This window comes from Scylla paramamosain, chromosome 5 (genome assembly GCF_035594125.1).
Source record: "Scylla paramamosain isolate STU-SP2022 chromosome 5, ASM3559412v1, whole genome shotgun sequence".
Taxonomy (NCBI): domain Eukaryota; kingdom Metazoa; phylum Arthropoda; class Malacostraca; order Decapoda; family Portunidae; genus Scylla; species Scylla paramamosain.
The window spans coordinates 28,239,546-28,254,281 of record NC_087155.1 but is presented as its reverse complement, the minus strand read 5'-3'; the positions used below and the strand labels follow the sequence as shown (position 1 = coordinate 28,254,281).

Genomic DNA, 14,736 nt, shown 5'->3' with positions numbered 1-14,736 from the left:
GATTTGCCAACTAGTTACTGTTGCCAACTTGCCCCAGTCTCCCCTACTTCATACTTTGTACAGTGCAGGCCAGATATGTGCGTTTCCTAGTTGCATTTGTGAGGATTATCATGACAGCCTGGTAGTTGTGTGCGGCTGTGATGGATCCACATATGACAATTACTGCATTCCATTCCCGTTTTGTAATTTCTTTGTGAATACTGTGCAAGGGTACACGTCTTTCTCCTTTGTTTACATTCTTATGGCAGCTGTCTTAGGAACTCCTTGCCTCAGTCCTCTTATTTTTTGCTTATATCGGCAGAATAGTAGTGTTTACTAACTATAATCAATGTATATTTATGCACACTGATGTGTTACTGTCAATATTTTCTTCTAACATTAATAAAAATAACCGCTTTTGTCCTGACCTGACCTCAAACAATGCCAAATGTATGGAAGTATAATCTGGCTGACAGTCGAGGTATTGTGAATAATAGAGCAGTGGTGAATGCTCTGAACTTAATAAGGTGATTAAAGGACAATGGCTCTTACCTGCTGGGCCCTGGACGTGAAGTGAGTGGAGGGCTGGAGCTTTACTGACGATATGTGGTTGTGACGGGACGATGGAAGGAGAGTATGCAAGGCCTCGGATGTGAAAAGATGGGCTGTGTACTAATATCATTGTATAGTATATTTTGTAATGTGTATGACAGGATGTGTAGGGAGGTGAAAGATATGTGTGTAAAAGTACATCTTTCGGTTGTTTATTATTTGTCAGCACTGGCTGATAAGCCTTTTGCCAATAGATCACCAGTGGTGTTTTCTCTCTCTCTCTCTCTCTCTCTCTCTCTCTCTCTCTCTCTCTCTCTCTCTCTCTCTCTCTCTCTCTCTCTCTCTCTCAGGCAATTTGATAATGGTTTAATTGACGTAAATATTAAGGAGAGGCACGTGGCCCTATTTCCTTTTTTTTTTTTTTTTCAGCTCCTACCATCCATAATGTTGGAGACATGGTAGGAAAGCGGGGTTAAAATAGAGCCAAATACCACCTCTTACCACCAAAAATTAATAGGAAACAGCCTCTCACCAGGTTCTCACCTGGTGGGCTACCTGTTACCCAGGATTGACAACCCAGCAGAACATAACAACTTAAGAACATAAGAAATAAGTGAAGCTGCAAGAAGCCACCAGGCTTACACGTGGCAGTCCCTGTATGAAATATACCTACCTATTTCCACCTATCATCCCCATCCATAAACCCGTCTAATCTTCTCTTAAAGCTCCCTAATATCTTAGCACTAACAACTTGATTACTGAGTCTGTTCCATTCATCTACCACTCTATTTGAGAACCAATTTCTTCCTATCTCTTTCTTAAACCTAAATTTTTCAAGCTTGAACCTGTTATTTCTTGTTTGTCCTGGTTGCTGATCCTAAGAATTTTGCTTGCATCCCCCTTGTTATAACTTTTGTACCACTTAAAGACTTCTATCAGGTTCCCTCTTAACCTACGTGCAGAAGCAGCACACTGCCTGTCATTATTATATATGTGCTATGTTCTTTACAAATGTTTCACATTTAGCTGGATAGTACATCATGTGCAGGAGTAAAAAAAAATACATAAATTCATAAAGACTGTTGCCAAGATGAGCAGAAAGGGATGCCTTGAAACCAGATACTGTTTTGCTTGAAACAACATTTTAGGGAAGAGAGTTCTAAAGTGTAACTCCTCTGACGCTGAAGAATCGTTTGCGTATATCTAATTGTGTTCTCACTTGTGCAATCTTGTAGTGATGACCTCTTGTGATATCTAATGTTGAGTTACGGAACATCATGTCCTCGGGAACAATAGCGCAATGACTGTGAACTTTACTGCCATAGTGCAACAGTTGACTGTGAACTTTACTGCCATAGTGCAACAGTCGACTGTGAACTGAGTATAAATCCAAAGCTTTCAATCTTTGGAAGTAATTCAGATGTTCCATGCCTTGAATGTTCTTTGTCCATCGTCTCTGAACAGACTCCAGTAGCCTTAGGTCTGTAATATATCCCAAATTCCACAGAGATGAGCAGTATTCCAGTAGGGGCCAAGTACTATATAAATAGGAATTAAAAAGATGCCTTTTGATTAATAGTATATTTAAGTAAATTTTAAGCCATGCCACCAGCTTTCTGAATGGTATTAACTACATGCTGATGAAATTTAAGAGATAAGTCTATAGTTAGTCCAAGGTCAATTGCCAAATTCTTAACTGGAATTGGGGTGTCATTCATCTAGTATAAGCCAGAGACTGGTAAAGTTGACCAATCCACTGGCAGTCTATTGAATCATAATACTACACATTTATTGGTATTCACAGACAATCCCCAAGAGGATGCCACTTTAGGAAGAAGAGTAATACATGTTTGACATGTAGTCATAGCTTGCACAAGAGAATGTGGAGAGTTTGTCTTAACTGTGATATATAATTTAAGGTCATCAGCAAAAATTTTTGTACTTGATTTGATATTATGAGTGAGAAAATTAATTTATAAAAGAAAAGTAATGGACCAGGAACAGAGCCCTGTGACACCCCACTCACTACATCACAAGGGTGACTCAGTTTATGATCCACTACCATATTCATCACTCTGTTGGTCAAAAATTTTCTGATCCAACCCTAAAAGGCTTCCTGTGATATCCAGATTAATAAATTTGTCTAATAAAATACTGTAGCATACTGTGTCAAAAGCCTTCAAAAAGTAAAAAATAATTAGATTAACATTGTCACCTTGATCTAGTACATAGGAGATATCACTGTACGTTAATAAGAGTTGGTCTTCAGTAGATCTTCCTAAACAAAAGCAAAACTGGTCATTACATATTAAGTGGTATAATCATAAATAATTTTGGACAAAATACATTCAAGTGACTTTCCACAGACTGACGTCAAAGATACAGGTCTGTAATTTAAAGGGTCATGCCTAATCCCTTTTTTATAAATTAGAACAATCAAGGACCTCTTCCATGTAGAAAACAGGTAGCAAAAGTTATAAGAAGCTTTGAAAATAAGAGGTAAAGGATATGTAACTTCGTCCATACATGATTTCATTAAGCATGGGTGAATCTCATCTGGTCCCATTGAAGATGAGACATCAAGAACAGAGTGCAGCCTTATCTGAATCCACAGAGATGTCAATGTGTCCAATATTCCCATCAAAAATTTGGTGTGGCTCAGGATGATCAGGAACCTCTCAAATATATACAGCGAAAAATGCTGCAGTAAAAATATTAGCCATGCCCTTAGTATCCTTAACAACACTTCCATTACCTGATTTAAGTGGACCCACTCTAGGTTTACCTTCCTTCTTATGGCATACATATGAATGGAATATTTTTGTGTTATGTGAGAGACTATCAACTAAGGGAGCTTCATAGTCTGCCTGTTTCTTAGTGACAAAATTTCTGAACTGATGATTAATATCTAGATAGATCTATCACACACAGTCAAATGCTGTCATCACTTTATCAAAAACACAGTTTGTAACAATGTATATTCTGTGCTTCAGCAGTAGATTTATCCAAATACAGCCCACAGTCTTCATTCTACCTTTGTGTTTCATCATATTATCTTATTTATTTATTTATTATTATTTTTTCCATTCTTTCGTCATATTGCCAAACCACAGTTGAGGTACTAACTGTTGCAGTGAGATAAGCAACAGGAAAATTGAGAAAGCAGTAACTGAGTTCAGGTGAAGCTTTCAAAGTGTAGCCATGTCTCTATCTCTTTAGTGCACTGGCACATCAGAGAGGAGAGAGAGAGAGAGAGAGAGAGAGAGAGAGAGAGAGAGAGAGAGAGCTCATTTCCATTAACTGAGTCCTAGATCTTTGACTTCTATTCCATATTTGTGTCTCATCCACATAATGCCAGTGTTTGCATTATCATGATATCTTGTAGTGCACTCCTTTATCTCTCCACTCATTGTTGTATCATTCTAGCATGCACTTTAGCATCTCTTTACTTCTATCCATTCATTCTATATTCAGCATATCCTACATTTCTTCCTATGGTATTTTGCTGTGTGTTCTTTTCATATACAAAAACACACCACTCAAAAATTGTTTTGTATAAATTTTTAATTTGTGATACTGTCTCCACATTTCAGGTGGGCAGGAAGCATGTCTCGCATGGTGGGCATATTGAAGGCCATTGCCAACAGGTATCCAGTGACTCGAGGAATTGCCACCTACTCCCTGCTATTACCTGCCAGCAACATCACCCAGCAGCTGCTTGACCCTCACAGGAAGAAATATGATCCTTATGAAACACTGCATTTTGGGGTATTTGGGGCTTGCATCCTTGCACCATCCCTCTACTGCTGGGTGTGCATGGCCAATGTGATTGTGAGGGTGGAAACTCTCAAAGGAGCTGTTCTTAAGGTGAGTAAATAGTAAGGTTATGTGTACAAATTTGCACTAAGTTGACAAATGCAACGGACAAGATTATGTAAGAGAAAGACTTAGTCACGAGAAGAATGGCATACAGTATATGGAAACTCTCCATCACATGTACCCTCAGAAGGAAGTATTAAAGAAATTGCAAGAACAGGGATGTGAATAGGAAAGTGTATTACTCTGTCTTGCAGTGAAAATTCATTCCAGTGTAGATCATTATTTTAGAATACTGGTAGGCAAAATAATAAAAAATTTATTTCCCTGCAAATGACCATGTAATCTAGTGGTGCTGCTTTGATATATGCTGCCTTGCATTGTGCATCATATGCATCACATTTCCCATACAAGGTGCAAACAAAAAAAAAAATCCCAGACTACACCCTTAAAAAGCAGGCATTGTGCCTTATATAAACTGGTTGCCATCCCCTTGTGCAGTGATATATGGTTTCTAGCACTTCTGCCACAGTTAGTTCTGTTCTTTGACCTTATCAAATGCTACTTATAAATAACTCTTACTGAATATGAGTGGTATTAAAATGTCAACTTATCAGATTGAACTTTATCTTGGGAAAAGGAAGAATTTAAATGTGACAAGTGAGGAGTAGCGATCATGTTGGTGCAGACCAAAAACTTGTACATTTTCCACTGCACTTTAAGTGACATCATGTTAAATTATTCAGTTGCTATCATACCAGAACTTGAGTTGTTTGTACCATAAGTTCTCCTTCAGTTGCCTCAAAACAGTACAGGAGTGTCATATTGTCAGTCTGACCCTGGGAGATGAATTCACAGTACACACCCCTGCATATGTTAAAAAATTACAAGTATGCTTTGATTGTATGGGTCTGTATGGTTCTGAACTTTACCATTGATGATGATCAGTGATAACTGGTATAGTGCCTTTCATGATACAAAAATAACCCTTTCAAAACATGTAATTCAGCTCACTGCTTCATTGTTGCAGGCTTGCTCTAACATTTTAAGAAATTTAAAAAGAATTACAAGCATTCTTTGATTGTATGGGTCTGTATGGTTCTGAACTTCACCACTGATGGTGATCAGTAAGTTTGATCCACAATTTGGGTGATAACTGGCATAGTGCCTTTCACGATGCAAAAATAACCCTCTCAAAACATGGAATTCAGCTCACTGATTCATTATTGTAGGATTGCTCTAACATTTTAAGGTCTTTGGTGTTACTTTCATGAAATTGACAGAATTTTATTTTTGCCCTCTGCTCAAATCAGAGATTAATACTGAAATCGCAGCTGAGCATTTGAATGTGGTCATAAAACCATGTGTAGCATATATACAAGTGCTCCCAGAATGACTCGATATTGCACACTAAATCATGACCATCTCTACTTACTATTGCCAATTCTTTAACCTTGTGGACAGTCTGGGAACTGCATAATCTCAGCTTGTATACCATGCATTTTCTTGTAGGTGCATGTAAATCATTATTAATTTGTCATATCAATCTGTCTCATAACTAGGACAAGGATCCATATGCTTATTTTCCAAGGCTGAAATGTGCTAAAGTCGGGACGGTGACAGAATCTCAAGAGGCCACGCCCCCTCCCTACTGTACTCTTACGTCTGGCAGCAGTATCTGTAACATGATTGATAATTAACCAATATATTTGAATACACTAATTACTAGTTTTCGCTTTGTAACAAATAACAAGTTTACCAGAACTCATATTTAAGTTTCTCATGTGTAATTCATTACACTGATACCGTTATCAGAGTTCAGAACCTTTACATTTCAGGCGGATCTTCAATTATGTATGAAACAATGTTTTACGGTATTGGTGGCAAGCACTCAGGCCAGGCACGTGCCTGGGCCAGTGGGCCCTGTCAGGCTGTCACCTGTGGCGCCAGAATCATATCAGCTGCATGAGAGGGAAGTTATGGCATCCCCCACTTTACTGTCCAGCCATACCCCAACTCCTGGTTGATACTGTAAGGCTCATCAGTCAGGCAAGAAATATTGTCCTCAATGTATTCAAGTACTTCGATAAGGACAAGAAAGAGCCAGTAGAAGATGTGGTGAAGAAAACCTCTGAGGCAACGAAAGTTTCACAGGCAGTCATCAACAAAATCAGACTCCAGGGCAAGAGGAGTGAAGGAGGAGTTATACAATCACCACTCCATCAGAACCGATTGTCACCTGTACTTGGGGGCATTGATGACTTGGACAAGAAAGCAATAAGAAGAGAAATTCTGGCCTTTTATGAGAGAGAAGCGCTGCCTACAGTTCACTTACTGCTACAGAAACTTAAGGAACCACCAGTAAACTTCAAAGGAGGAAAAACAAGCCTACGCACATTGCTGAAGAGTTTGGGATTCTGATATAAGAAACACTGTAGCAACAGAGCTATATTGATGGAGAGATCAGACATCGCAGCTGCCAGAAACAAATTCCTAAGGGAACTGAATATGAACAGGCATAGTGAAAACCCAAGGCCAGAGATTTACCTGGATGAAACCTGGACAAACCAAAATATCAGCGTTGAACAGTGCTGGACAAACAAAGAGGGCACAATTGGACCACATACAAAAACCACCAAATCTAAGGCAAATTATGAGTTAGAGTATGAGTGTGTGTGTGTGTGTGTGTGTGTGTGTGTGTGTGTGTGTGTGTGTGTTATTAGACATATATTTACAGATGTGTGTATATGTATATGTATTGTAGGATACATATGTAGGTAGTATATGAACATATATGTACATCCATGTAATGATCATGTAATTGTGCATGGTGCATGTATGTGTATGCAGACATTATTTATAAAATTAAGGGGTATAATTTTAAGTGGTCCATACAAATCCACAACAATAAATATGAAAACAACAGCAGGGTCTACAAAAGTGCTTCTTTCCAGTGCACTGCAACTGATATATGTGCCTTTAATGTACAGTTTATATTATATCAAGAAGCCAATAATATATTAATGTCATTATGTCTATTCCAGGCCATCATTGAGCAGTTCACATGGGCACCTTTTGCTTATGCACAGTTTTATGTTTGCATAAATCTTATGGAGGGAAAGTCATGGGAAGAGTGCATCAGTCAGTGCAGGTCAAAAATACCTCAGACATGGAAGGTAGGTCCCCTTTTACTTATTTATTACACAGGGCTTTTTTTTTTTTTTTTTCTTCGCTTCCTTTCTTTTAGATTCATATTAAGAGTGCATTTCTTTTTGTTCAGTGTCCCCATTCTCTATTCATTTGTCAAAATACCAAAATACAAAGCTGTCATAGTCATTTCATCCTTTTCCATTGCCTCCTGTGGAGTATAGTGACTCAGACTTGTGATTATAGTGACTGGCTCTTATACCACCATTTATATTCTTTCAGACTGGTATTTGTATTTGGCCACTGATCCAGACAGTGAACTTCTGGATTATTCCCATGAAACACAGGGTTTCCTTTGTGGCCTTCTTCTCTTACCTGTGGAACACCTTCCTCTCTTACATGCATCACAAACTGGTAGCAGCTAAAGATATAAAGGGATGACTTTTTTATGTATGTGTATATCTAAATCTTGTGTCCAGTGTCTTTCAGTATGTTTATTATAGACTAGATATAATTGTAGACATGAATATGACCACATAAATAATTGACGGTTAACTTGCTTATATATGGCTATTATATATATATATATTTTTTTTTTTTTTTTCACTATTTATTTTTTTTTATCTATTTATTTATTTTTTACTGTAATTAACATATACATATTAGGAAGAAAGTGCATCTAGCATGATATAATGCATTTTGTTTTATGGTCTCTTTAATTTTGTTTACTGCTGAGTAGGTACAATTATAGGCATGAATATGGATATGTAAATGATTAATGGTTGCAATATGGTGTCTTTCATTATGTTTACTGCTGAGTAGATACAATTATAGGCATGAATATGGATAGATAAATGATTAATGGTTGTAGTTAAGGATTCAAAAGATAATCAAAGAATGAAAACTTATTTGATAAAGAAAGGATAGTGTTCATAAAAAGCTAAATTGTGAAACAATTTTGCAATTCTTCTTTAAATTTTATATACCTCAAAGGATCAAATGACTCCTTCATAGTATAGATTGACCATCACCACTTTGACACTAATTTCAGCTAGCGTAATTTCAAATTTCTTGGGTCCCTTTACCAACCTGGTGCCATTACTGTTTGTTGAAAAGATGATAAAACATATTAAAAGTTTTTAACACAAAGTTGGGGAAAAGGGACTGATGGAGTAGTGTAATAGTGAAACAGAAGCAGTACAAGAATAACAGAAGAAGAAGTAGCTACTTGCTGCATAAACAGCTGGTATCACCTGCTCAGTTTTAGTCCAGCCATGGCTCCAGTGAATAAAGGAAATGCTTCTCATTGTGTAAAGCACAAACTCTGTGCTTTATGCATAAAAGATAATGTTGATTTCTCACCATTTCATCCAATGCCTGCTAGGGTATACACCTGTCAGCAGCAGCTCTCCACCAGTCTTCTCCACACATCTCAGTCCTTGTAGGTTACATTCTCTTGCACTCAAGTGAGGCTGGTCCCTCTCCTCTCTAGTGGTTCTTCTACACCCTTTATCCATCTAGTCCTGGGTCTTCCAACTGGTCATCTTCCAGCAGGCATCCAACCCAGCATTTTCTATGGGTACCTTTGATCTTCCATCCTTTTGACATGTCTGAACTACCTCACCTTCTATTCTTCTATTAAGTCCAGCACTGCCATTACTCTAACTTCCTGTCTGATTCTTTCATTTCTCAGTTTGTCGCATCTTGTCACTCCCTTTAACAGTCTAAGAACTTTCATTTCAACTGCTTGGATGCGGCTTTTCAACTTCTTGTTCAGAGTCCAGGACTCACTACCATATGTTAGTATTGGTCGTAATGTAGAGGCATAAACTCAAAAACTCAATTCCTCCATCTATCAACTCGACACAACCTTCCAGACAACTATCCCCTCTTCTTCAATGACACTCAGCTGTCCCCCTCTTCTACACTGAACATCCTCGGTCTGTCCTTTACTTATAATCTGAACTGGAAACTTCACATCTCATCTCTAGCTAAAACAGCTTCTATGAAGTTAGGTGTTCTGAGATGTCTCCGCCAGTTTTTCTCACCCCCCCAGCTGCTAACTCTGTACAAGGGCCTTATCCGTCCATGTATGGAGTATGCTTCACATGTCTGGGGGGGTTCCACTCATACTGCTCTTCTAGACAGGGTGGAATCAAAAGCTTTTCGTCTCATCAACTCTCCTCTAACTGACTGTCTTCAGCCTCTCTCTCACTGCCGCAATGTTGCATATCTAGCTGTCTTCTACCGCTATTTTCATGCTAACTGCTCTTTTGATCTTGCTAACTGCATGCCTCCCCTTCTTCCGCGGCGTCGCTGCACAAGACTTTCTTCTTTCTCTCACCCCTATTCTGTCCACCTCTCTAACGCAAGAGTTAACCAGTATTCTCAATCATTCATCCCTTTCTCTGGTAAACTCTGGAACTCCCTGCCTGCTTCTGTATTTCCACCTTCCTATGACTTGAATTCCTTCAAGAGGGAGGTTTCAAGACACTTATCCACCAATTTTTTACCACTGCTTTGACCCTTTTATGGGACTGGCATTGCAGTGGGCATTTTTTTTATTAGATTTTTGTTGCTCTTGGCCAGTATCTTGCCTACATAAAAAAAAAAAAAGAAAATAGTCCTCTTTCACTTGAGGAATCTTCTTTTTTCATAACAGTGGGTACAATATGTTTAGGGTATTATTGCATTCATTAATCCAAATGTTTACTTCATATTCCTGTTGGTTATCTTTACAAAACTACTCCCAAATATTGTTTACCTCATATTCCTGTTAGTTATCTTTTCAAACCTCTACTCCTAAATACATAAAATGTTCAGCCTTTATCAGTTGTTGACCTTCAACTCCTCCCTCATCTTGATATCTGCCGACTTTCATGACTTATGTTTTTGTGATATTCATCTGCATCTTATATCTATTCAACACTTTGTTCCATTTTTCAATTTCATATTGTAGATCCTCCCAACTGTCTAACTACTGCTATATCATCCACATATGCAATCACCAGTCTATTTGTATTTCTGTCTCCCTCTACGTCCTTAACTATTATGTCCATGTACAAAATGAACTCACATTGAACTATCTGCCATCTCTTTTCACTTTTTACTCTTTCATTTTTTTTTTATATATGTTCCTGATTGCTTTTTTTAGACATGTTAGAATTTCATATTCATCATGTTTAATGGCTTGCCATAACTGATGCCTTGGATCCCTGTCAAAGACTTTTGTAAATCTATAAATCCAGTATACTTTGGTTGGTTCCACTCCCAACTCTTTTCCATTAGCATTTGTAAACTAAATATATGATCATATGTTCCTCAACCTGGTCTAAAAGCACTTTGTGATTCTTTTATTTTGTATTCAACTATATTTCTCTAATTTTTTTTACAAAATTCTTTCATAAATCTTTCTGATATGTGACAGGAGGGAAATGCCTCTATAATTCTCACAGTTTGTTTTGTCAACATTTTTGTGTATAGGGCAGATTACTGCTCCAGCACAATTTTCTGGAACTTGCTTGCCTTGTCATGCCAGGTTCATCAGGTCCAACATCCACTTTAGTCCAGTGGGTCCTATTTTCTTGATTATTTCCTCTGGGATCTCATCATCCCCTGGTGCTTTTCCATTTTTCATCTTACCCACAGCTGCCTTTAACTCTCCTTCTGTTATTAGGCATTCATTCTCTCCAATATCCTCCACCTCTACTTGTCTAAGGTTTTCTCTATTTTCTTCTACCTCACCTTCACATCACAGGAAGTTCAATAGATCCTCAAAATACTCTTCGCCTGTGATTGATATCATGTGGCTCTATTAGTGAGTTGTCATCCTTGTATTTAAGTACAGTTGCCTGTACTTGGAACCAGCCCTGGTTAGAATACATTTAACCCAACAGTTAACCACATTATCCTACCTTAAAAATATGTCTGAAATATGTGTCTGAATGTCTTAAAAAAAAAATCAACAGCAATGTGTCTGTGCAAAGCTTGTGTGAATTATACAGCATTGGCTTTACAACAGTTTATGAAACAAAGAAACAGAAAGAAAATTCCTTAATTTCTTTGCTAACAGTATCTACCAGAAATGAAGCATCATTATCAGTATTGGTGGAAAAAAGTGGTATTAGTACAATCCCCCTTATTAATGAACTTGTACTGATTTACGGGGGATTTTAAAGATAGGATGATGTGGTTAATTGTTTTGTTAAGTGTATTCTAACCAGGGATGATTCCAAGTACAGGTGACTGTATTTCAATCCAAGTTCAAGTACCTGGATATTTTTCAAGTACAAATACAGTCACTTTGCTATGTACTTGAGTCCAATTCTAATATATATATATATATATATATATATATATATATATATATATATATATATATATATATATATATATATATATATATATATATATATATATATATCATTGTACTTAAGTACAAGTACTTTATATGATAAAAGAAATTCTTGTAACAGATTTGTAAAGCACTAACGTTAGTAGTTTTTTGTACATACACATTAATGAGTACACTATTAAAAAAGTGGGCTTTAATATAGAAAAGTAAATGGAAGTTCCTTTATTTTAGCACGTCATTGCTTTTATCACAGAACTGCAAAACAAGAACATATACTTAGTGAATAACTTGAATAAGTAACACTGTATTCCCTATGCTGCAAATCCAAGACTATCCATATATTTCTCATATCAGTAATAAAACTAAATTTGATACAGAATATAAGGGTAAATATCAGAGTATTAAATGTTATCCCTTGTTCTATATTAATAATATAATTTTATAACTAAAAATAACATAAATGCAGTCAATTTTATTGATCACAAGTTCATTCTTCATGCAACTCATTGTGCAAGTTTTTTGTTTCATTTTCCTTATAGTTCTTTTCTTGTAGTACAAGAAGTAATCATAGAATTACTTCATAAATATAGATAAATTTTTTGTGGCATATGAATTCAAAGTAAGTTTTTAGCTTCATTTTTTATCATTGCAAAGTTTGCTAGAATCTATATACAATATATAACTTTTGATTGAATACAATGTAGTTGTTTGTAGTTGAATGTACTTGGTATTTTTCAAGTACAATATAACCCCAGCTATCCAGCACCCAAGGTGGATAGTATGTTCCGGATAGCTGGATTTTCTGGTTGGTTGAGTGTTACTCTTATAAATATTCTATTCTCAGTAAAAACTAAAGTAAAATACTGTACACTAGTATTTGTAAGTATGACAGATACAAATGAAAGAAAAAAAAAAAATATATATATATAAAATAAAAGGACTATACTTAACCGTCTGTGTTGACATGTAAATTTTCAGGGTACACACTAATGTTCCTTATTTACTACTGTATGTATATCTTGTAAAACTAGTTCCTTAACACTAATTTTATTCTTATGTATCATTAATTAGATGAAGATGTTGGGTTATTTGGGTTTTCTTCCACAAGCATAGGCCTATCAACCAGAGTAGGCTCCAACACCAACAATGTTGATGTTTGCTCTGACGCAACCAATGTTTACATTTATGTTTGGGTGGGACCTTTGGCATGGCAGATAATTATGGAAACTGTATGGATATCCATCAGAAACAAAGTTGTTTATGCAAGTGGCAGGGAGTACTCACAGTGCCACCAGTAGTGGGGAAACAAAACATTCCGCTTGCACTGCTTGCCTGGTGCCAATTTCAAATATTCATGATCTTTAAATATTGTTTTATTTATTTATTTTTCCTTTGAAAAAAATTTTGGTTGCTTGAGAATTCTGGATAGTCAGATACCGGATAACTGGTGTTATACTGTACTTTGGGTCTAAGTATAACTACAAGTAACATTGAATTTTTTTAACTCCAAGTACATGAAAATCTGTACAAGTACATGTACAGTGATACCTTGTTATATGTCCTTAATCTGTTCCAGATCCTTGGACTTATACCAAACACAATGCATACCAAACAAATTTTTCCCATGAGAAATAAAAGGAAAATGATTAATCTATTCCCATGAAAAAAGTCTTATTGTTATTGGTATATTATACAGTACATTGTTGGGATTGTATTAAATAATTTAAGCACTGCTTAATACTAAAATACATACCATATTTGATGGAATATAAGATGCACCCATATTTCAGTAGGGCATTTTTTATTTATTTATTTATTTTTTATTTATTTATTTTTTTTATTTATTTATTTTTTTTTTTTTATGTATTTAAGTATGTAATGATTAAAGAAAGCTAGGGGTACAGCTGAACAATAAGCAAACAATCACAATAGTAAAAGTATCCTACATGATTGCAATAATAAAGCAGAGATAGTGGCCTAGTCACAGAGGTGAGGCGAAGAATCCAGCCCAGCTGTCAAGATGTCAACAACACACTTGGTGCATCACTGAACAGGGCCGCATTTTCATTTTCAGTATTTCCTTACATCATATTATGGTTTGCCTATAATACTTGGTGTAAATCTTTGGGTGTACAGGTAAAGAAAATTTCAAAATAAAATCTATGGGAGACCTCATTCACATACAAGATGTTGGGTGATTTTTTTTTTAGCCATTTTTATGAAAAAGTTGCATCTTATTATGCTGTTAATTATGGTAAATACAAAAGCAATTAGATGAAATAAATGAAAATTTTACCTCACCTTACCTTGCTGAGAAGAGTTGAATGCCTACCAGAATGGTGATGAGAAGGGAGATGTTATTGTTTGAAAAGAGAGTCCCACCAGCCTGGCAGCACTGCTCATGGGCAGTTGTGACTCTTGAGAGATAAAACAAGGGTAAAGTGTGGTATTGTGACCCATTTTGACCAATACAAGTTCTAGCATGCGAGTTGTATTCCAAACAAAGGTATACCAAGCAAATTTTTTTGCGTCCAAACAGGAAGTATACCAAGTTGGATTTATTCCAAAGCAGATGTATACTGAGGTACCACTGTACTTAGATCCAACCCTGATTTTAACTTAACCTGTTTGTAATTTGGTAAAATCAGTAATCCAATGCTCTACAGGTTCTAATCATGCTGGATTATTGATGGGTGACCTGTATCAGTATATTTTTTATAAATATAGCAGTGAAATTAGTTGGCATTGTAATTCTAATCATGATTATAGCATGACATGCATATATTTATGCATTATATATTGGTAATTTTGTTAAGGGAACTGGGGTATGAAAGTATGCATTATAAGTTAATTGTGTGTGATATTACACACACACACACACACACACA

At 36.3% G+C, this 14,736-nt stretch overlaps 1 protein-coding gene and 1 pseudogene across 1 annotated transcript; both read left to right on the top strand.

The window, feature by feature from the left end:
• The first annotated feature begins 282 nt into the window (after positions 1-282).
• Positions 283-14,583, top strand: LOC135100780 (uncharacterized). The gene is made up of 4 exons (XM_064004100.1): positions 283-552; positions 4,125-4,398; positions 7,392-7,523; positions 7,777-14,583. Exons 1-4 carry the CDS (start codon positions 521-523, stop codon positions 7,933-7,935), a joined length of 597 nt encoding a protein of 198 aa, XP_063860170.1. The 5' UTR covers positions 283-520; the 3' UTR covers positions 7,936-14,583.
• LOC135100782 (uncharacterized) lies at positions 4,409-7,385 on the top strand (annotated as a pseudogene).
• Positions 14,584-14,736: the final 153 nt, after the last annotated feature.

Coding starts and splice junctions, on each gene's coding strand:
- LOC135100780 (XM_064004100.1), top strand. CDS start 521: ATGGCTCTTACCTGCTGGGCCCTGGACGTGAA. Junction 553..4,124: donor TGCTGGGCCCTGGACGTGAA/GTGAGTGGAGGG, acceptor TCCACATTTCAG/GTGGGCAGGAAGCATGTCTC. Junction 7,524..7,776: donor AAATACCTCAGACATGGAAG/GTAGGTCCCCTT, acceptor ATATTCTTTCAG/ACTGGTATTTGTATTTGGCC.